Genomic DNA, 23496 nt, shown 5'->3' with positions numbered 1-23496 from the left:
GCATTTGCAAGAGGAAAATGGGCATCTTTTAAACCAGGTAGCCTAGTTTCAACCTTGAAACTGAGCTAAAGTTGAAGGAGTTAACTCCTTACGTGGCCCCAAGGCAAAGCGAGGCTGCATCAGCTTGCAATTTAAATGAGGCTGCACATGTCTGCAAATTCCATTACTGATGTATGAGTGAAACTAATCTTTATCTTGTGGATCTTTGAATTCACAGTGAGGCTGTCTGTATGAGTGGGTGAGTGACCCATGGAATCATAACCAGGGGACTAGAACTGGCCTTGCCAGTAGGCAGTATGGATGGTTGTCTAGAAGCATGGCACAAGGGATAGTGCAAATGGCATTGTGCTATCGCTTCTTGCTTGCCTTTACTGGCTACCAGGGCTTTTTTGTAGCAGGAACTCCTTTACATATTAGGCCATACAACCCTGATGCAGCCAATCCTCCTGGAGCTTACAGTAGGATGCCAGTGTGGTCTAATATTCCTGCTACCAAAAAAGCCCTGCTGGCTGCGTTGCTATCTTTTCATGTATACCTCTATGCTGTATGCCAAGGGTGGCCAAACTTGCTTAATGTAAGAGCCACATAGAATAAATGTCAGATGTTTGAGAGCCACAAGACATGAACGTCTGATGTTTGAGAGCCACAAATAGATGAGGGAAGGGAGAGGTGGAAAGAATGTGACTTTAACCTTAAATGCATTCTCTAAGTTGGCCAATGGGATGGGTGGGGGCCTCGAGAGCCACGAGTTCTTGTATTGTGAGAAAGGGAGAAAAGTACCGTATTTTTTGGACCATAAGACTCACTTTTTCCTCCCAAAAAAGTGGGGGGGAAAGTGTGTGCGTCTTATGGAGCGAAGGTACCATACGTACCTTCCTCGGGGGGGGGGGGTGATCCGCTGCCTCCGTCCCGGTGCTTCCCGCCCCTGCCTGCCTGGCTCCAGCTCTGACACTTACAGCAAGCGCCAGGATCGCTCCCACCGCCCTCCGATCCCAGCGCTTGCTTTAAGCATCAGCGCTGAAGCCAGGCAGGCAAGCAGGGAGAAAGCACGCCACCCCCTCGACAGCCAGGGCTTGCGAAGCGCTGGGTTTGCGGAGGGGGCGGGTGCTTCCTCTGTCCCTGTCTGCGTGGCTTCAGCTTGTGCTGATAGCAAGGGCTGGGTTCGGAGGCAGCCAAGCCTCAGATCCCAGCCCTTGCTATCAGCAGAAGCTGAAGCAAGGCAAAGAGGAAGCCCCCCCTCCGCAAACGCAGCGCTTTGCGAAGCACTGGGTTTGTGGAGGGGGGGGCTTCCTATGTGCCTGTCTGCCAGGCTTCTGCTGCTGCTTCTAGCAAGGGCTGGGATCGGAGGCAGGATTGAGAGGGGGAAGGTGCCCAGATCTGGATGCACAGCTTCAAAATTTTTTTTCCTGTTTTCCTCCTCTAAAAACTAGATGCGTCTTATGGTCCGGTGCGTCTAATGGTCCGAAAAATACTCTTTCTCTACTTTCTCCATCCCATGCATTATCTTGTAAACGTCTATCATGTCACCCCGCAGTCGATGTTTCTCCAAGCTAAAGAGTCCCAAGCGTTTCAACCTTTCTTCATAGGGAAAGTGCTCCAGCCCTTTAATCATTCTAGTTGCCCTTCTCTGGACTTTCTCCAATGCTATAATATCCTTTTTGAGGTGCAGCAACCAGAACTGCACACAGTACTCCAAATGAGACCGCACCATCGATTTATACAGGGGCATTATGATACTGGCTGATTTGTTTTCAATTCCCTTCCTAATAATTCCCAGCATGGTGTTGGCCTTTTTTATTGCAAACGCACACTGTCTTGACATTTTCAGTGAGTTACCTACCACGACCCCACTGATCAGGTCAGGCTGGGTCAGAGAAGCATTTCTTGGAGCTTCTTCCTGGAGACTGTTCCTGGAGTCTTTAAAGTCCTCTCAATCTCTGTTCCTTGCTTGGAGAAGGGGGAGAACTTGACCAACCCATTATCTCTCCTGCTAGCTCTGTTAGCATTTTATGAAAGTGGGCTGAGCTATGTCTGGAAAGCAATTGAATTGACATCTCCCCTTCCTTCCTGTTCTCTGCCCAGAGAGAAAAAACCTTAAAACTCCGAGTGAAGGTTTTGCTCATTTCAAACCTCTAAAGAAAAAAATGCATTTCTTCACACAAGCTGATAAATTGAAGTCATGAAGGTGTGAAGAGCCATAATATTTTATTATTTGCCTCCAAACCCAAGAGTCCTCGACCTTGTTGAAACTGTAGACACTTTTGGAATTTTGAGAACCCTGAGTGGGTACCACCTCCACAAAATGGCTGCCACGGGGGTTGGAGCCAATCAGAAAAAATGGGAAGTTCCAAGCTAAGTCTCCTGTTATGATGGAGATAGTTTTATCTGAAAGGTGTTCCATGCAGATACAGAGGTGATACCTTCTGAAACATATTCTCCAGTAGGTTGGAGGAAAGCCAAAGTTGGCTCTTCGTTTCGGGCGATAAGAGAGTAGGCAACAGGAAATGCATTGGCCCACAGACACCATGTTGAGTATTGCTGTCATAACCTGAGGATCTCAGCTGAGGAAGCTCCCAGTAATTGGGTAGATCCATCTAGTTTTTTCACTCATTCTTGCCTTATTCTTCTCCTTATTACAACTCCTGCTCCACATGGTTTTTGTGCCAGCAGGTCTCCTGCATAATCCTTTACTGGTTGACAAAAGGGATCCTTCTTTCATGGTTCATCAACAGAAAAGCTGGTTGGATCCACCACGGCAGTAGAACAGAACACTTCCTCTGCTAAAAGGAATCTCACAGTCTGGGAGAGCTTGGGAGGGGAAGGGAAAGGGTACCAGTAGAAAGAAGGTCCAACGCCAAATGTTCTGCCAACTCCAGGGTAAACCTCGTCCGAAAGTCACATGGACAAAAGACGGGCAGCCTCTGGACCCCAAGGAGGTGGCCATCCGTACCTCAGAGATGGACACCATCCTCTTCATCCGCTCAGCTGCCCGAACCCATTCGGGCAACTACGAACTCTCCGTTCAGATTGAGAACATGGAAGACAAAGCCGTCATCAAGATCCGCGTCGTGGGTAAGGACCTGCTGGCTGCTGCAGATTCAGCAAATGCACTTGAAAAACAGCAAAAAAAAGCCAACTAATGATGTGTTAGAGTTTAAAAAGCGAATGTTGTGTGAATTAAGAGGAGGAGCAGGACTGTAAATGGCCGAACGGATATTCTGAGGATGTCTTGGGTGAGGTGCCAGATCAGCTTGTGAGAAAAAGTATTTAAAGCAACAGAGTGTCATAAGACAAGGCTTGGAGGGAAGGGCTCCTCTGGTCCTCACACTCTCTTCCATATACAGAAGAGATCTGCTCCTCCTCCTCCTCAGTCACACATTGCCAGCTATAGATGTGAACAGGCAGAGATGTGAATCAATCAGGGTTGCCAGGTATGAACAACCAGCCAGTGGGGGACTTACCAGGATGCTCCAGGAGTGGGGAAGCTAATTCTACAATAGAGTTCTGCCCCAAAACAAGAGCATTGTCTTGCCCCCCTGATATCACCAATGTTCCTACATCACTTCTGGGTGAAGTAGTCAGATCGCATTTGGGGAGCTAACTTTCCCCCTCTGGCCAGCTGGCTGGCACAGACGGGGAGCACTGGGGAAATCAGGGGATCCCCCACACACCAAGGGGACCTGCAACCCTCGACTAAATGAATATACATCTGCTCATCGGGTCCAGTTTTGTTCTCAATGGACGGAACAAACACAGATTTTAGAGGCCTGGTTTCAGTAGGCCAAGGCTTGAAACAGGCTGAACCTTTAGCATTTTTACGCCAAAGCTAAATACACACGAAGTCATGAAGCTGCCTTACACTGAATCAAACCTGTCAAGGTCAGCATTGTTTTCACTGAGTGGTGGTGGTGGATCTCAGGTGAAGGGGTATCACATCACTTCCTTCCTGATCCTTTTAGCTGGAGGTAGCAAGGATTGAACCTGGGACCTTCTGCATGTGAAGCAGCTGCTGTACCTCTCAGTCATGACCTTTCTGTTGGTAATCAAGCCACCCCTACTTTTCTCAACCACAGTTCCTAATCCAGATGCCACTCCTGTTACAACCAGCTTCTCCCCATTATGCTTTTCCTGATGAACTTAAAATACCTTTGCATTCCCTTCCCTCTTCAAGGTATTCTGTCATCCCAAGATATATTGCTTCCCATGTCATCTCCCAACTTGATTTGAGATGTTGCCTCAAGAGCTTGACTTAACCTCATTGTATTATATATAGTGTGCTGGCATCCTTCTCATTGCCAGAGAACTGAACCTGCCCGTTTAATCCCTAAACACTGTTACTTCCTTGGTAGTTGTGGAAAATGCTATGAAGTTGCAGCTGATTTACAACAATCCAATAAGGTTTTCCAGACAAGAAATGTTCAGCGGTGGTTTGCCATTGCCTGTCTCTGCATAGCAACCCTGAATTTCTTTGGTGTTCTCCTGTTCAGGGCCTTTTTTGTAGCAGGAACTCCATTGCATATTAGGCAACGCACCCCTGTTGTAGCCAGTCCTCCAAGAGTTTACAGTAGGCTCTGTAAGAAGAGCCCTACAAGCTCTTGGAGGATTGGCTATATCATGGGGATGGAGCCTAATATGCAAAGGAGTTTCTGCTACAAAAAAAGCCTGCTCCTGTTCAAATACAAACAAGAACCAACCCTGCTTAGCTTCTAAAATCTGACCAGGTTGGGCTACCCTGGGCCATCTAGGTCAGGTGTTACTACCTTACCACAGTACAAGCAGCAGATATCTTTCTCTTAGGACTACCAGCCTTCAGGTGGGACCTGGAGATCTCCTGCTTTTACAACTGATCTCCAGCTGGCGAAGATCAGCTCCCCTGGGCAAAATGGCTGCTTTGAAGGGTGGACTCTGTGGCTTTGCACCATGCTGAGGCCCCACCCTGCCCTCTCCCAGATCCACCCCCAAAGTCTCCAGGTATTTTCAAACACAGACCTGGCAGCCTTACTTTCTCTCTCTCTATTAGCTTTCCCCCCACAGTTTTAATTTTTATTTTTCAAAGAAGTAGAATACAAAGTTGCGCAAAAATGTGTTGTACAGAAATGGAAAGTAACATCATTAAACGGAAACATCTAACTTACTCCAAGATAAAGATTAAATTCATAGGCCAAGTCAAACAGGAAAAAAAATTATAAATTTATAAAACAAGTATAAAGCTAGTGATATTCTTGGAACAAAAAAAGTTCATAGCATTAATCTTTCCATTGAGTATGAACCATTCATTAGTGATTCTTTAGTGGAGAGCAAATCAATCACAAGGAACCATGTTTGGATAAAGATAGACTTATCAGGGCCATCATTGCTTTTACACAATTGATCCAATATCTTTTCCATTATGTACATATTCCAAATACGACAACATCAAGTTGGCACAGGTGGGGGTTTGGAGTTTTTCCATGCTGCAGCTATAGACCATTTTGCTGCTGCACGTAATATATCAATCAGATTGCGTCTGTTAAAGCTTGGATTAGCATTTGAAAAGATCCTCTCTCCTCTTTCCCCAAGCAGCTGGAGGCCAGTTAATCATTTCAGTGTAAAAAAAAAGGCAGGCCTCAGATTCAGTAGGAGCACAGCTCCTGAACCTTTCTGATAGTTCCCCCTCTTCCTCCCCACCTATCTTGTCCATTGAATAGTAGGTGCAACTGCATAACAATCCCTGGATTAGGAGAGCAGGCAGCCAGCCAGTCACCAGGAGCTTTGCCATGCCCCCAGCAACCCTCATTAACTCCTGGAGAAGCCTGTGCCACCCTTTCTCTACTTCTTATCTGATTTTGGGTGCTGGGTGGCTTGCTGGCCTTTTGACTGAGGGGGCGGCCCAGGAAAGCTCCAGGTGAGCAAGGTCTGCTTGGGCTGGCTGGATCTCTAACCACCCCAAGCAGGCCTTACTTGCCTGGGGCTCTCCTTTCTTGCATCGAGTTGCTTTTGGCTGAGGAGGGGGCTGCATATGCTAATGAGTTATGCTCCACCACCTATTTTTCTACAAAATGACCCCCCAAAAAAGGTAAAGGAAGTCCTCTGCGCAAGCATGGGGTGGTTTGCCATTGCCTTCCCCAGTCATCTACAGTTTACTCCCAGCAAGCTGGGTACTCATTTTATTGACCTTGGAAGGATAGAAGGCTGTGTCAACCTTGAGCAAGCTACCTGAGCCTAGCTTCGCCAGGATGGAATGCAGGTTGTGAGTAGAGCTTGGACTGCAATACCACAGCTTTACCACTCTGCGCCACGGGGCTCACCATTTTAGTATACATGACCACAATGGGATACCCAGCACCCTCCAACAATCAGCATTTCCAAAAGGATTCAAGGATTGTGGATTGAGAATCATGGCAATGCTGCAATCCACATTTTTTGTGAAAGGGAAACCGCAGCTGACAAGGGTCAAAAATCAAATGACCCTGCCCTGTGTGGAATCTCTTGCAAATAGAAATTGAGCAACAATCACAACATGACCATTAAAAGATGAAGAAGAAAACCTTCATGAGCAATGGGGTATAGTAGGTTAAGTTTGGTGTAGTAGTTAACCGTGCGGACTCTTATCTGGGAGAACCGGGTTTGATTTCCCACTTCTTCACTGGCAGCTACTGGAATGGCCTTGGGTCAGCCATAGCTATCTCAGGAGTTGTCCTTGAAAGGGCAGCTGCTGTGAGAGCCCTCTCAGCCCCACCCACCTCACAGGGTGTCTGTTGTGGGGGGAGAAGATATAGGAGATTGTAAGGGCGGGGTATAAATCTGCAGTCTTCTTCTTCTTTATGTGGACGACTATAAAGCTACAGAACAAGGAAGAACAGTAGTTTGGGGGACAGACGTTTGGGTTAAATAGCCACTGGATGGGGAGTGCAGTAGACTTCTGAATGCAATACGGCTAAGACTAGGGAGTGGCCTAAATCCTGTGGTGGGGAAGAAAGAGAGCCAGGCCCTGCACGCTGTGTCCCCCTTTCTCCTCACTGCAGCTGCTAAACTGTTAACAAGCTTTAATCTGGTTCCGTTCCACCTGTCTGCACTCCCCTGCCCCTAGTCCGGGTGGGAATCTTCCAGGCACCCAACTCCCAGGCCTGGCATCAGGCAGCAGAGTTGGCATCATGTTACTCAGCCTCCTGCCCTCTGGACAAGGGAACGCCCAGCAAGGATTCCGACTAAGGGGCAGAGGAGCTTCCTGGGCTGGAGAGGGGGGGCGATTGCTGTCCTGTAAGGGGCTCTGTCCCCCTCTTCCTCATTTCGAGGTGTGCTGCTGCCCATTTCCGGCTGGATCTCATCTCTGCACCCACTTCTTGCCCTCCTTCCTTTGCTCCATGCTCTCCCTCTGCCTGGCTCTCCCGATCTTCTCTCCCGCACCCTCAAGCTCTTGCCTTTCCCCATCTAGAGAGATCATATTCCTTAGGCTCTATATTTAAGCTTTCTTGATGGCTTAAGCCAGATGTCATTCCCGCCTCCCCTGTAATGCTGCAGAAGAGTTTGCCCATCCGTCTCTGTCTCCCTTTCCCGGACAACATAGTTTTGATCTGCTGCCTCTAATCCCTGTTTGGCCTCCGGAACATTTGAAGTGAAATTTAACATCTTCCAAGGGCCCTGCTGCTGATGGGCCTTTGAAGAGGAATCTCTTTGGGAAGATGCTACCCTCAGCATTGTCCTCCTCTGCTCCCAGTGAATAGCACCATTGGAGGGGGCTGGGGTTCGATTTGCGTGTTGCAGATGGAAAACAGGCAGACAATCAGCAAGAGTCTCCCAGCGCTGTGAACATGCTTTTAATGCACATGAATGCTTTCTCGCTTCGCGATATGTTGGGGAAATAGAAAGCTTTTAGAGTCACGCTTCCCAGCAGGAGGAGCAAGGTGATCAAGGGGGCATAGAGCTACAAAATACTGCCTTTACTCACTGGTTTATCAGCCCCCCTGCAGCCCGCTTTTCTCTGCTCTCGCACAAGTGCTTACAGGGCTCTCTGTTCACTGTTGTCTCCTTTTCTTCTTCCTTTTGGGGGCCTTCACACCCAACACTGGAGGACATTGCAGGGGGGTAGGCAGGATAGCTTGGAAAGAAAGGAGCCTGCAACTGAGTGGGGAGGGGCTCAGTGGGAGAGCATCTGCTTGGCATGCAGGTCCCAGCTTCAGTCTTACGTCCATTTAAAGGTCAGAGGTGCTGTGAAAAGCCTCTACCTGAGACCCTAGGGAGCCTCTGAGTAGAGACACTACTGACCTTGATGGATCATTGGTCGGTCCTTCCTTCCTTCCTTCCTTCCTTCCTTCCTTCCTTCCTTCCTTCCTTCCTTCCTTCCTTCCTTCCTTCCTTCCTTCCTTCCTTCCTTCCTTCCTTCCTTCCTTCCTCCCTCCCTCCCTCCCTCCCTCCCGCTATCATGGGAGCTTTTCCATCACATTGCTTTTGGGAAAGGAAGTACCTTTCAACTGAATCCATGGGCTGTGTTCAGACCTCTCAAAATACCCCAGTCCAACCAGGAGTGAAAGTAGCAAATTCCTTACCTCTTGTGGAATACTCAGAGCAGAGGATAGGAGCTACTGCTCTGACCATGTTCTTACTGATAACATATAAGTACTGGCCTGACTTTTAACCCTGAATTAAACAGACGGATTTGATCAAGCTGGGAATCATTCAGCAAAGTTCTGAATGCTAGAGGAGGAAGGAGGTGGGAGGTGATTCATTGATATGCACCCCATTCACTTGTATATTAAAAAGAGCTCAAAGCGGGTTCAAAACACAAGTCTTTTTTTTAATGTGTGTTTCTCTTTGTTCTGTGGGCATTTGCAGTCTGGTGGAGCAGCAATTAATTCATCAGCATGTTTTTTGGCACTGAAATCCCCCCCTCCAAGTGGCTCACAATGGACATGGAAGCCAACTGTGGGTTAAAACGCAGCTGCAGTCTTAAGCTAAAAATTCCTGCAGTCGGTACAAAAATAGGAACAGAATCTGAACAACAAATACAAAACATACAGTTAATGCAATTAACTCACAGCGGGATAAAACTCAACTGGAGACTTTACAAATATTCTACCCTGAGCCTCCCAAAAAGGAGATAAAAATAATTACCTAGCAGTCCTTGTTCAACTTAGCCTAAACTTTATTGGGGAATTTTTATAATTTTTTTTTGCCTTTATTCATCTACTTTGAGGGAGGGAAGATGCCATGGTATAGCCTAATCTCAGCAGATCTCAGAAGCTAAGCAGGGTTGATACTTGTAAAGAAGTCCTCCAATGGAAGGCTCTGCAGAGGAAGGCAATGGCAAACCACCCTTGCTTCTCACTTGTCTTGAAAGCCCCTTGCTGGGGTGACCATAAGTCTTAAGCTGCGACTTGACGGCGCATCAAAAACACATGTGCATCTGCTTTGCAGAAGTGGAAGTATCAGTTCTGGTGCCTAAACCACCCACTTAGGCAATATCAGCTATTACAGGGGCTCAGTGTTCTCCTCTACCTAATCTAGACTAGGAAGAACCTTTCTTTATGCCACTTGCTAAAGAGCCGATACTTTCCCTTTCACTGCTTTCCCTTTCTGCAATGCCTTGACCTCCTTGTTTCCTGTTTCCCTTTCAGAGAAGCCAGGCCCAGCTCATAATGTGATGGTGAAAGAGGTGTGGGGATTCAACGCTTTAGTAGAGTGGGAGCCTCCCAAGGATGACGGGAATTCGGAGATCACTGGTTACTCCATCCAAAAAGCTGACAAGAAGACCATGGTATGAGAACTTTTTTCCTCAATCAAGCTGTATCAGCAAAGGACAAATCGAAACCTATTTAACCCCCTGGATCCTTTCAGGCCCTGGTTGCCAACTTCTAGGTGGGGTCTGGGGATCTCCCAGAATTAGGCTTGTGGAGAAAAGGAGGGAGCCTTCCAGAAGCCTTCCAAACAGCAACAACGTCAATGTGATGACATCATGTGGAAGTGATGTCATCACACTGGGGACGTCACACTGGGACTCTCTGGTTTGAGGGTAAAACTCTGTGGTAAAATTGCCCTCAAACTATAGTTTTGCCTTCAAACCAGAGCGTCCCCATGCAACATCCCCAGTGTCATGACATCACTTTTGTGTGATGTCATAGTCACAGGGACGTCTCTGTTTGGGGACTGCGTTTCCTTCACTAGCCAGCTGGCCAGTGGTGTACAGAAGCACCCAAAAGCAGGGGATTCCCCACTTGGACCTGGGGGGCTGGCAGCCCTACCCAGAATTCCAACTGACCTCTAGATAACAGATCAGCTCCCCTGGAGAAAATGGTAAATATCAGCAGGTTCCAATGTAAGTGAATAATAAGTGAAAAAACACCAGAATAACAATAACACTTTTACACAATATAGTGTATATGCAACCTACATTTATCAAAATACATGCATAGCAGTAGTCATAATTAGTAATTTATAAACCACTCCTGATACTAAATTCACAAATGCTCATAATACAAACGCAGCTGGAAAAAGAGTTCTTTTCATTCCCCCACACTGTTCCTCAGAGGCAATTGCCTTTCTGCTGTTCTCCCTTATGTTCAGCAACTTGGGTGGAGTTCTCAACTCTCCAGCACAGCTTGTCTCCAAGAGAGTAAGGGACCAAAACCCGGGATTCCTCACGGTTTCAGACCTTCGTCAGCCTTTATCTCTCACCGTTTTATCCTGGAGCCTCAGTGCAACATTCAACAACTTGGATCAACGCATGTTAATTGCTCTTTCTGTTTCCAGCTCTCCTCCTGGAGCCTCAGTACAACATTCAACAACTTGGATCAATGCATGCTAATTGCTCTTTCTGTTTCCGGCTGCTTTGGAGATTGGCCTCTGTGGCATCATATCCTGCTGAAGTCCCTCCCCTCTCCAAACCCCACGCCACAAAGCTCCAGGAGTTGACAATCCTATTCAGGTCCCTGCTGACAATGTATACTGGAGGCAACTATACCTCTTTGAGATGTCCAAGATGGAGGCCATCTCTTGCCAGATCCTGAGTCAGTTGATAGTATCTTACCCCTCCACATGCAGAAGGTGGAGTTTCCCCTCTTTCCACAGCACTGCTGCAGCTCTTTCTGATCCCTGAAGGAATCAGGCCCAGGGTCATAGGTCAGACAGAAAGGAACAGCTGTGCAGGTTGGCAGGCAGCCCAGACTGAGTGAGGACAAAGAGCTGAAGTGGCTTCTCCTCCCTCCGCCCAAACATAGTGCTGTTGAGGTCAATTTCATCCCCTTGTCCTTCTTCTCTCCAGCTTGCTGACCCTCATGGCTGTTCCTCCACTAGGATCCTGCAGCCTCACAGCTGATCTTTCTGGGGGTGGGGGGGGAAGGTCAACAAGAGCTGCAGCAATGCAGAGGAACATGGAAAAATTCCGTGTGCCTTCTGCACATAGATGAGAGTATACTTCCCAGTGACCCCAGTTTAGGTGTGTATTTAGAGGTGAAAAGTGCCATCAAGTCACAGTTGGGCTTATGGCCACCCCATAGGGTTTTCAAAGCCTGAGACGTTCAGAGGTGGTTTGCCTTTTCCTGCCTCCGCATCATGATCCTGGTGTTCTTCGGAGGTCTCCCATTCAAATACTAGCCAGGGCTGACCCTGCTTGGCTTCTGAGATCTGACAAGATCAGGCCAGCCTGGGCTATTCAGAGCTTAGTCTGTGTTTACAGGGACACAGTTAGTGCTTCCTCTAAGCTGTGGATTTTTTTGCAAGCAAAACTTCTACTTTGTGAGCTCCTGGCATTAAAGTTGTGAGCTGCTACATAAATTAGGCTGCTCTGGGGCCATTTTTCCTGAGCTAAGACAAAAATGTTTGAGTTGGAGGTTAAAAAACTGTGAGCTAGCTCACACAAACTCAGCTTAGAGGGAACACTGCTTGACTCCTTTTGGAGAAAGAGCTTCCCTACCAGCCTGGGGTTTATAATTCTCTAGTGGCCTGAATTAAATCCAGGTTAATTACAGCTAGAGCACTGGGCACTAGTTTCATATTTGCTGCGGAAACAGCACTATATAGTGGTCAGAGTGCTGGACAAGGATCTGGGAGAGCCAGGTTCAAATCCCCACTCTGCCATGGAAACTGGCTGGGTGATCTGTGGCTAGTCATGCACTCTTGGCCTTACCTACCACACAGGGTTGTTGTGTGGAGATGAAATGGAGAAGCAGAGAATGTTCTTATACTACTTTGGGTCCCCATTGGGAAGAAAAGGGGGGTATAAAGGAAGTAAAACTTATATGCCACCTCTCCAAAGAACCTGCTGGAGGCAGCTCACTAAGACCGATTTCCCACTAGCCTTATGCTGCTCTCACGTTCCTCTTCTCCGCAGGGCTTCTGTCAGATTTCACACTATCTGCCCCGTGGATGCAACTCGCTTCATCTTTTTCACGCAGCAAACAGAAACCGGTTTTTAGAGGATCTTGTTTGCTGTGGGAAAGAGGCAACGTGAGTTGCAGCCCCGGGGCAGATAGTGTGAAATCCGACGGAAGCCCCGCAGAGAAGAGGAGAGTGAGAGCGGCATAAGGCTAGTGGGAAATTGATCTAAGTGAAACAAGATAAAGATCATAACAGCATAATAACGATAAAAACAGTCAGTAAAAGGCCAGCCATTATTTATTGATAGGGCATAATGGGACTGAGCAGAGCTTTTATTTGTTAAAGAAGCCCAGTAGGAACTCATTTGCATATTAGGCCACACCCCACCACCAAGCTGTATGATCCGGCTCAAAAAAAGCCCTGGGACTGAGAATAACTATTGTTTTCCATCTAGATTGTTCCTCCCATCTCCCTGCTAGGATTCCTACTATATTTTCCCAAATTTTGAACCCTATAATGGGGGATGCAATCAGGAGGGGCAGTTTGGAAAAGAAAATGGCCAGCAAGAGAAGTACCTCCTATACCTCAGCTCAAAAACGAGCTCTTCTTGAAGTAGTTTTTCTTTAGAAAAGGTGGAGGTCAGATGCATATCTGCATAACGTCTAGTTTGGCCGATAGCATGCATTACCCTTTTGGTAATTAACCCTTAATCGCAGATCTCTCAAGCCCAGCCATCTCTATCTCAGGACCCCTGTCTAAATGTTCACCTGCTCCTGTTTTCCTTCCCCAAGGAGTGGTTCACAGTATATGAACACAACCGTCTTACTCGCTGCACCGTTTCTGACCTCATCATGGGAAACGAGTACTTCTTCCGGGTCTTCAGTGAGAACATCTGCGGACTGAGTGAGACTCCCGGGATCACCAAAAACACTGCTTACATTCAGAAAACTGGTAAAGACCTCCCTTGATTGATTATCTGGGTTTCTTCCATGTTCAGAGAAGGGAGGCCATAGGAATTTAGCAGGAAGGTTTAGTTGCCTCAACCCAATGGAAAAACTGGTGAGCTATATAAGAAACTTGGTTTAATGGGTTCTGCGGGAGGAACAGTGGAATTCCAGAGGATTAGGAATGCTAGTGGATTAGAAGACAACATTTCATGGTGTCTTTTGGGGAAAAGGGAACCTGGTGGGATGTACCAGAGAAGGACTTCGATTCCTAGGACTGCTGGGTTCTTGGGACTCTGCCACAGGATATCTTCCCTTCTTGTCTCCCTGTCTCTCCAGGAATAATCTGTAAACAGATGAACTACCAGGAACATGACTTCCGCATGGCCCCCATGTTCATGACGCCACTGGTGGATCGGACAGTGGTGGCTGGATATACCACTGCCCTCAACTGTGCTGTGAGGGGACACCCCAAAGTATGTATTGAGTGGGGGAATGGAAGAGGATGAAATGAGGTGTTTGGGAAGATTGTCTGCATGGGAGAAATGGGGTATGAGATAATAGGACAGAGAGAAAACAAAATGGGGGAGTGAGTGGTTGGGGTGACAGAGCGTGGTCTGTTTTTAAGAGGAAACAAAGGAACTTGATAAGAGTCAAGTAGTCATAGTATTCAAAACAGGTTGTTCTTCTGCCCCACAATGAACAACAGACTTTCAAACTTCTATCTCCAAGCGACACTTTGCAGATTATTTTTCAATAAGCTGTTAATGTAATCAAGGCTCACGGTTTTATGTGCAAGCCAGTAGATTTTTGATCGTTTCCATTCTTGTTTTCCAACATTTGTGCAAATGCCAGTCTGGCAGCTGTCAAAATATATAACGAAAATTCTTGAACTCTAGCAGGTGCTAATGCTTTTATCTAGTTAAGAAGAGGAATCCAGAAATTTGAGGTACATTATATTCCCAAAACCACATCATCAGTGACAGCTACAGCCGTTTCCCATAATTCTCTAGCTTTCTTACATGACATCATCTTTGCCAATACATGCATCTTGCTGTAATCAATTTCATATTAGGAAGCACCATGATTTAGCAGTAGAGCATCTTCTTGGCATCTAGAAAGACCCAGGTTTTACCCCTTTTAAAGGATCAGATGGAAGGTGATGTGAAAAACCTCCACTTTTGGGGATAACTGCTAGTCAGTGCTTGATGGGCCAATAGTCTGATTCAGTACAAATCTGCTTCATATGCTCATGTTGTATGCAGTGTGCCCTGTAATGTGTAGTACTATCCTAGTGCTCCCCATTCATCCATTCACCTCCTCTTCCTACATCCCAGTTCTGTGATTAACCTCATAACACTAGAGGAGGGGTTTGTAAGAGAGAATGTGCAAGGGAAGGGGTTATTTAGATTTTCTCCATCAAATCCCCAAGTCTATTTTAATTGATGTTTCCTAGCCAGGCTCTGAAACTAGAAATTATCATGGGAAACATGGTGATAGAATGGGAAATGTTTGCAGGGCAGAACCTGTGGTAGAGGGGAAGCTTAAGCACCTCCCCTCCACTCTGTTGAATCCCCCCGCCGGTGCCTCCTGCTTCCATATCAGGTTAACTGATGCAGGTTTAAGGGCACCTCCACTGTTTTAATGTGTTGCTACGCTCTTGTGTGTTTGTGGCTGGTGGACGGAAAGAATCAAGGAGAGAAGGAAACAGAAAGAAGGGACAGGGAGTGAGGGACAAGCAGAGACTTGGGTGCAGGTTTTGTGGGAAGGGAGGGTTACCTTTGTGGGTGGGTGGTGGGGGTAGTGGGATGCACTGGGTGAGTTCGCACAGGAACACAATTCCCATTGGCTTGGCCAGGGCTCCAAGTAAAAAAAAAAAAATCTCCAACAGAGGGAAGGCACTAGGCAGCCATGTGCTCCCAGACAGTGCACTCTGTCCTCTCTGCCAGCTCCAGCCTCCAACAGGCTTGCAAAGAGAAGAAGAAGATATTGGATTTATATCCTGTCCTCCACTCTGAATCTCAGAGTGGCTCACAATCTCCTTTACTTTCCTCCCCCACAACAGACACCCTGTGAGGTGGGTGGGGATGGAGAGGGCTCTCACAGCAGCTGCCCTTTCAAGGACAACCTCTGACAGAGCTATGGATGACCCAAGGCCATTCCAGCAGGTGCAAGTGGAGGAGTGGGGAATCAAACCCAGTTCTCCCAGATAAGAGTCCGCACACTTAACCACTACACCAAACTGGCCCTCCAGAGTAAGAGAGTAAGAAATATGGAGCCACCCATGAGCATCCCCTCCTGGGAGAAGCTGGGCCTGTCTCTGCCCTCTTCACTGCATGTGGCTTTTCCTAGCCATGTTGGTCTCTCATTAAGGTCTCTCATTGTTGGTCATTGTTGGTCTTTCATTGAGCTGTGTGAGAACACACATCCATGAAATGCAGCTGATGGCACTGTAATGTGGGAGACGTCACTTCCAGTGACGTAGGCGGTATGGCCTAATATGCAAATGAATCCCTGCTGGGGAGACATATGATCGTCCGTGCAGTCTTATGCAGAGATATCCCCTTCTGATGGACGTGTGTGTGTAAAATCCCATCAAATTGCAAGCACCTTATGGTGATCCTGTAGGGTTTGCAAGTCAAGAGATGGTTTGTCATTGCCTGCCTCTGCATAGTGACCCTTGACTTCCTTGGTGGTCTCCCATCCAAATACTAAGCAGGGTCAACCCTTCTTAGGTTTGGAGATTCGATGAGAACAGAGGCAGGGCTAGCCCGGGCCACCCAGATCAGGGCTCGTTGAACCCAGAAGAGTATGATTCTGTTTAGGATTGCACTGTGCAATTCATAATATTTGAATGTAAAAGACAAAACAGCAGTCTGGAGGACGGATTGAGATTGCTGCACTGGAAGGTATTCACCTTTCTCCCCCTATCATTTCTTCTTTAGCAGTCCGTCCCCACTTCAGAGCTACTAGCAGTGCTCGGGAAACGTGACAGGGAACCATATCGAAATCCATGTGTGTTTTAAAAGAAAATGTTGGGAGCTTTGGTCAGGGGGTTGGATCTGGTGTGGGTAGTTGGGGTGATTATCACACCTCCCACCAACTTCCTCATCATGCCGTTACTGGAGGTCACCTCTCTCCAAGAAACAGCACTTTGGGGGGAGCATTTTGGACTTCAGCAGGACAGAGGACATAAGAACAGGGCTGGCTCATCCACTAGGCAAACTAGGCAATCGCCTATGGTCCTGGCAGGGTGGGGACACCAAATTCAACCTTCAACTTACAACTGAAGGTATTTGACGTTATCTTGGTCCAATATCTGACTGATACTACCTGAAGGTCTTGGCTTCGAACAACATGGAAAAAGGATTACAATAAAGAATGAACAAGAGATGTATAGGTTTTTTTTTGAAGAGAATAAGGATTCTGCACCATAATGGAGTACAAGTTACTATCTTGGAACATAAATGGACTAAATTCACCACAAAAAAGAAAAGTAACATTTTATTGGATTAAAAAACAAAAATGTAATATAATTTGTCTACAGGAAGTTCATATATAACAAAAGGATTATAAATTTTTGTGGAATAAAAATTTGGGACTGGAATTTTTTTCATTGGCAGAACAAAAGAAAAGAGGGGTAGTCTTTTATATTAAAGAACAATTAGAACCAAAATTGATATTTAAGGACAAAGAAGGAAGATATATTGCAGTGGAAGTGATGATGGAGGCAAAAAACCCCATTGCTACTAGGATTATATGCGCCCAATGGAGTGAAAGACAAGTTCTTTAAAGACATTAATCGACAGTTAGATGAAATGTCATATGACCAGATCTTGATGATGGGTGATTTTAATAGGACAATACAAAATAATATTGATAGATCAAGCCAAAAGAAGACAGACAAAGAAGGAAAACTACCAAATTCTTTTTTCGAGTTGGTTAAACAAGAAAATTTGGAAGATATCTGGAGAAAGTTTAATCCTGAAGTAAGAGACTATACCTTCTTTTCAGCAAGACATAATTCTTTTTCCAGAATAGATATGTTATGGGGCTCCAAAAGCTTGGGCCTCATAACTTAAAAAGTGGAGATTCTACCAAAGGTTAGTGCAGATCATAACCCAATATGCTGGACTACAAAATTGCGAAAGAAAACAAGAAGATAGAGAATTAATGAGGATCTGCTACAAGATAAAGACACTGTGACATTTTTAGAAAAGGAAACTGCAGCGTTCTTTCAAATAAATGAGACTGATGGTGTGGAATTTCAGACAGTTTGGGATACCTATAAAGCAGTAATGAGAGGATTACTAATCACATTGAATAATAAAGATAAGAGGGCCAAGGAAGAGTGGTTGCTAGGTTTACAAAATGAAATAAAGAAAAAAGAAGGGGAATTTTAAAAAAGACCAGGAAAGAAGAAATTAATAAAAGAAATCACAATATTACAATCCCAAGTAAGACACTTGTTGAATAAAGAATTAGAATGGAATTTTAAAAGTTTGCAACAAAAATCATTTGAAGGCACGAATAAACCTGGGAAGTATCTAGCTTGGCAATTGAAGAAAAAGAAAGAAAATAGAATTATTAACAAAATCATGGTAAATCAAAAAGAGATAGTTGATCAAGATGGAATTAAAAGACAATTTTTTAAATATAATGCAAATTTATTCAAAGGTGTGAAAATCAGAAAAGACAAAATGGAAGAATATATACGAAATATTCAAATAGCACCCCTGATTGAATACATGAAAGACTTTAAATGATCCAATAGAAAAAATTGAAATTGAAGCAGCTATAAAAGCAATGAAAGAAGGTAAAGCTCCTGGGCCAGATGGGTTTACAACTAAATTTTATAAAATTCTTAAAGAAAAGATAGTACCCAAACTGCAAAAATTGTTGAACATGATAAGAGAAAAAGGGAAAATTCCAAATACTTGGAAGGAGGCTGTAATTTCGTTGATTCCCAAATAAGATAAAGATGTCACAAATGTAAAGAATTATAGACCAATTTCACTACTAAATAATGATTATAAGATTTATACAAGAATTTTGGCAGAACGACTGAAGCAATATCTGATTAATTTTATAAAAGAAGATCAAGCTGGATTTCTCCCTAAAAGGCAAATAAGAGACAACGTAAGAGCTGTTATTAATACTGTGGAATATTATGAGAAACATCCAGAAAAAGAAGCGACTTTATTTTTTGTGGATGCAGAAAAAGCCTTTGATAATTTGAACTGGGACTTCATGTTTGCAGTAATGGAAAAAATAAATTTAGGGGAACATTTTGTAAAAATGATGAAAGCAATATACACGGAACAACATGCAAAAATGTGTGTAAATGCAGATCTTACAAAAGAGTTGAAGGTGAGCAAAGGTACAAGACAAAGATGCCCGCTTTCACCATTGTTGTTTATAATGACGCTTGAAATTTTATTACAACAAGTACAAAATGATAAAGAAATAGAAGGATTAAAAATTAGAGGATTCTCTTACAAATATAAAGCATTTGCAGATGATATTGTGTTCATTATAGAGAATCCGATTCAAGTGACACCATTGTTGTTAGCCAAGATAAAAGAATATGGAGAGATAGCAGGATTATGTATAAACAAAGAGAAGTCGAAATTCTTATGTAAAAATATGTAACCAAACAGACAGAAAGAATTGCAGACTTTGACGGGATGTGAAGTTACTTCTAAAGTTAAATATCTTGGCCTAGAAATAACTATGAAGAATATTGACTTGTTTAAAAATAATTACGAAAAGCTATGGTGCAAGATGGACAAAGATTTGATGAAATGGAATAGACTTAACTTGTCCTTGCTGGGCAGGATTGCTGCAATTAAGATGAATATTTTGCCAAGGATAATGTGTTTGTTCCAAACTATCCCGATTGTGAAAGATAGCAAACAATTCAATAAATGGCAAAGGAAGATCTCTGATTTTGTATGGGCTGGGAAGAAACCAAGGATTAAGATGAAGATTTTAACAGATGCTAAGGAGAGAGGAGGTTTTCAACTTCCGGACTTAAGACTTTATCATAATGCAGTTTGCTTGACATGGATTAAAGATTGGATAATGCTGTTAGATAAAAAATGTCTACGGTTAGAAGCTCATGGGAATAAATTCGGCTGGCGCGCTTATTTGTATTATGGGAAAAATAAGATGGATGGTCTTTTTTCTCACCACTATATTAGAAATAGCTTATTAAACACTTGGATAAAATATAAGAAATATGGCGATGAGACAAAGCCGCTTTGGATAGTGCCAGCAGAAGTAATAAAAATAACAGCTGAATCTGATGAAGAAAGAGTGATGTCATATAATCAACTGCTCAAGATTCAAGGTGACAAAATTGAATTAAAGTCTGCAGAAGAGTTAAACAACAAGTACGATTGGTTTCAAATGCAACAAATAAAAAGTTTGATGGAAAACGATATTAAATCTGATGGAATTAGACGTGAGCAAACAGAATTGGAAAGGGTTCTGCTTGGAGACAATGAAAAAATAATATCTAAAGTATATAAATTACTATTGAAATGGTCTATAGAAGAATAAGTAGTAAAATCTCAAATGGTTAAATGGGCAATCAATGTAAATAGAGAAATACAAATGGATACATGGGAATACCTTTGGAAGAACTCGATGAAGATATCAACACATCAAAATATTAAAGAGAATTGTTTTAAGATGATGTATAGATGGTATATGACTCCGAAAAAACTGGCAAAGATGAGTAAAAAGATGTCGGATAGATGTTGGGAATGTAAAAACCACGAGGGTTCTTTTTTCATATGTGGTGGACTTGTGAAAAAGCGAAAAAGTTTTGGCAGATGATACAACAAGAAATCTCTAAAATTTTGGGATATGACTTTAAGAAAGTTCCAGAGACATTTCTGCTAGGACTACAAATAGAAAAATTTCCAAAAGAAGATAAGACTTTAATTTGGTATTTGCTCTCAGCTGCTAGGACATTGTATGCGCAGTTGTGGAAGCAAGAAAAAATACCAGAGAAATGGGACTGGATTGTGAAAGTTTTATCATGGAGTGAGATGGACAAGCTAACAAGAACTTTAAGAGACTATGATTTGGATCTGTTTAAAAAGGAGTGAAAGAAATTTAGAGAATACATAGAGCAAGAGTGGAATGTAAAAAGACATTGGACAATTTTTTAATGTGAATGGGAGAAAAGAAAGACATTGATTTTTGATTGGTTAGGGGTGCCTTTTTAATTGAACTTAAGTATATAACTTCGGCAGGAGTCTAGTAATGGAGGGAGGGGGGTTTGAAAATAACATATGGGTTAGAGATAGCAAGGACATAATTAAATATTGTAACCATATGTTATTAATAAAATTGTTTAAGGAACAAACATTTGAGCCCTCTAGAACTCTTCTTCAGGGTGGGTGTTACAAAATACATCATTTACTACTAGCACGATCTATGTTTACTGAGTTATCCATATATTTGGAGAGGTTTATCCAGCTCTGCACCCCCCACAACAGAACTGGGTATGGTTATTTGAGCATTAAATATGCATAGTGAGAATCATCATATTTGAACATAGATGTTTTTATTGAAACTCCACAACAGAGACACAAATCATAGTTATTCCTTATGTAAAAACAAAACAGTAAGAATATAGCAGTTTTCAGAGAGTACCATACCTGTTGGCTACATTTCTTGGATTTCCAACTCAGGGGAATCCTTGGAGGGATAAAGTTTCATGGATTAAAAATAAAAGAGCCATAGAATCAAGATTGGAAGATGCTCAGTTGGCAAAAATCACGTGCTTCTTGTACCTGGCTGATATCAAGAACCCACAGCTTTGTCTGAGGGCTGAGAAGTTAGGAATTTGTGCTGCAGAGACATTGTGCATGTATAGCAACATTTCAACATATACAGATAACAGAGGAGGACGTGATCTGTCTGTGGACCAATGGGCCTCATTACAAGAATTCCCCTACATTGTGATGTGTATGCTTCATAGATATTTAAAAATAACAGGAATTTCCAATTTCACAGCTTAACAAATTGCAAATTCTGAAATCTGATTTTTAAACATTTTAAGGTTTGCACAAATCTTTCTGAATGAAACTGATTGCTCTGAGGCGTAGTAGGTGGTACAATTTAGTCCATGAGAGGTACTTCAGAATTAGAATGAGGATGGCAAACTCTAGGAGGTTTCAGCGGGCTCCCTTTTAAATTCTCCCTGTCTTTGTCTGTTCCCAGCCCAAAGTGATCTGGATGAAGAACAAAATGGATATCAGCGGGGACCCAAAGTTCCTCCAGAAAAACAGCCAAGGGGTGCTGACTCTCAACATCCGAAAGCCAAGCCCTTTCGATAGTGCGACTTACTCCTGCAAAGCCATTAATGAGCTGGGAGAAGCCCTTGCGGAGTGCAAGCTGGAGGTCAAAGGTGACCATGGGTTGAAAAAGGGATGGGTTGAAAACGTATTCTCTTTGGAGAAGTGATACATTCCTTCCCACTCATATGCCCACCACAACCTCTGCCTAACATGCTCTTTCTGTCCCCTTTCCTCCCTTTAGCACCCCAGTAATCTTGTTGCCGCAACAGCCATGATTGAAAAAGGTAGGTAACAGGCATTCCATCATTACCCCCTTCTTGTTGTGTGCATGGAAGGGACATACAGCCCTTTGAAGGCAGAATTGAATTATTTTTTGGTTCTAGAAGCAACTTTGGGCAGAAATAGTGGGATCCTATTAGTGGGGGGTGGGGGGGAGGGCTGAGCAAATGGCTTGTGGGGAGGGGAGAAACTTAGTGCCAGGGGTGGGAAAGTACTTCATGGAAGGGGATGAGGCTAAATCTGGAAAGAGAGCACATGAATCATGTTTTGGACAATAATGTGTGTGTTCGGGGAGGTTTGGCATGGAGAGAAATGGTTGGGTGAATTACCCTGCTTGCCTCAAAAGAATCAACACTGTCGATCTCTGCTTTGCTCTCCCCTAGGCTTACAATTGACCTTTTCATCACAGTGTCCCATCCTCCATGTGCTGCAGGGGGGGCATAAAGGTGTTTATCTCTCTCCACCCCAAGAACAAGTCGCACATCTCGCGCTCGGATAGAAGCAACTATCATAGAGCAGCCAACTCCCTTGTATCTGTCTGTGTGTCTGTCTGGTTGGTTGTTGTATCAATAAAGTGATCTTGATGGGATAATCTGCGCATCTGTCCATTTTTTTTTTTTAAAGAAGAGATTGGTGATTAAACTGGGGTGAAAGGAGAGTCGGCTGTGGAGATGATCATGGCTTGGGTGTGGAGGGGAGGTTTGTCTAAGCATGGGACTTGGAGGATCAGATGAGTAAGAAACACTGTTTATTGGGAGCGGGCAGGAGGAGATCGCCTCCTTGGTTAGGGGTGTTTGTAGCAACTTCCCGCTGGGAAGAATGGTGTCTGAGACCTAGAAGCCTGACTACAAGGGCAATCTTGTCTCCTTGGAAGGTGCATTGAAGCAACTTCCTGCACGGTAGAATGCTGTCCTTGACCGAAGAGCCAGATAACAAGGTCAACCTTGTCTTCTTCCTAGGGTTATTGCAGCAATTTGCTACAGCGAGCACTGTTGTCTGAGATTGAGGAGCCTGCCACCAAAGACAACTGTCTCTTTTGTAGAGTCATTGCAGCAACCTCTCGTAGGGAGGATTAGTAGCCAAGTCTAAGGCGACTGCTTGTGAGGGCAGCCTTGTCTCTTTTGTAGCGTCACTGTAGTATCTTGCTGCTGGGAGGAATAGTGTCCAAGATTGAAGAGCCTGCCTGTGAGGACAACCTTGTCGTAGAGTCAGCATCAATTTACTGCAGGGAGGAATGGAGTTGAAGCCCGAGGAGCCGGCCTGCGAGAGCAACGTTGTCTTCTTCATGGGTTCATCATCGCAACTTTTTGCAGGGAGGAATCGTGTTGAAGCCCAAGGAGCTGGCCTCCAAGGGGCAACCTTGCCTCACTCTGTACAGCCATCGCAGCAACTTTCTGTAGGGCAGAATGCTGTCCAAGATGAGCTTGCCTGGAAGGGCAACCTTGTCTCCTTTGTAGTCATGGCAGCAACATCCCGCAGGGAGGATGGGTGTCCAAGTCTGAAGAGCCTTCCTGCAAGGCAGCCTTGGCTCTTTGGTAGGGTCATTGCAGCAACTGGCCATAGGGAGGAATGGTGTCCAAGATCGAGGAACCTGCCTGCGAGGACAACCTTGTCTTGCTCTGTATGGTCATGGCAGCAACGTTCAGTAGGGCAGAATTGAGTTGAAG

At 44.5% G+C, this 23496-nt stretch overlaps 1 protein-coding gene across 1 annotated transcript in view; it reads left to right on the top strand.

Moving 5' to 3' along the window:
- MYBPC2 (myosin binding protein C2) overlaps nucleotides 1-21902 on the top strand; it is a 52667-nt gene extending 30765 nt beyond the window's left edge. Inside the window, exons 22-27 of the mRNA XM_060255584.1 lie at nucleotides 2877-3072; nucleotides 9594-9733; nucleotides 13083-13242; nucleotides 13575-13711; nucleotides 21474-21660; nucleotides 21792-21902. Coding sequence (XP_060111567.1) covers nucleotides 2877-3072; nucleotides 9594-9733; nucleotides 13083-13242; nucleotides 13575-13711; nucleotides 21474-21660; nucleotides 21792-21802 — 831 coding nt within the window. The 3' untranslated portion in view covers nucleotides 21803-21902. The remainder of the gene's footprint in view (nucleotides 1-2876; nucleotides 3073-9593; nucleotides 9734-13082; nucleotides 13243-13574; nucleotides 13712-21473; nucleotides 21661-21791) is intronic.
- Nucleotides 21903-23496: the final 1594 nt, after the last annotated feature.

This window comes from Heteronotia binoei, chromosome 15 (assembly GCF_032191835.1).
Source record: "Heteronotia binoei isolate CCM8104 ecotype False Entrance Well chromosome 15, APGP_CSIRO_Hbin_v1, whole genome shotgun sequence".
Classification (NCBI taxonomy): Eukaryota; Metazoa; Chordata; class Lepidosauria; order Squamata; family Gekkonidae; genus Heteronotia; species Heteronotia binoei.
The sequence above is the reverse complement of the archived record's forward strand: the minus strand, read 5'-3'. Positions and strand labels throughout refer to the sequence as shown.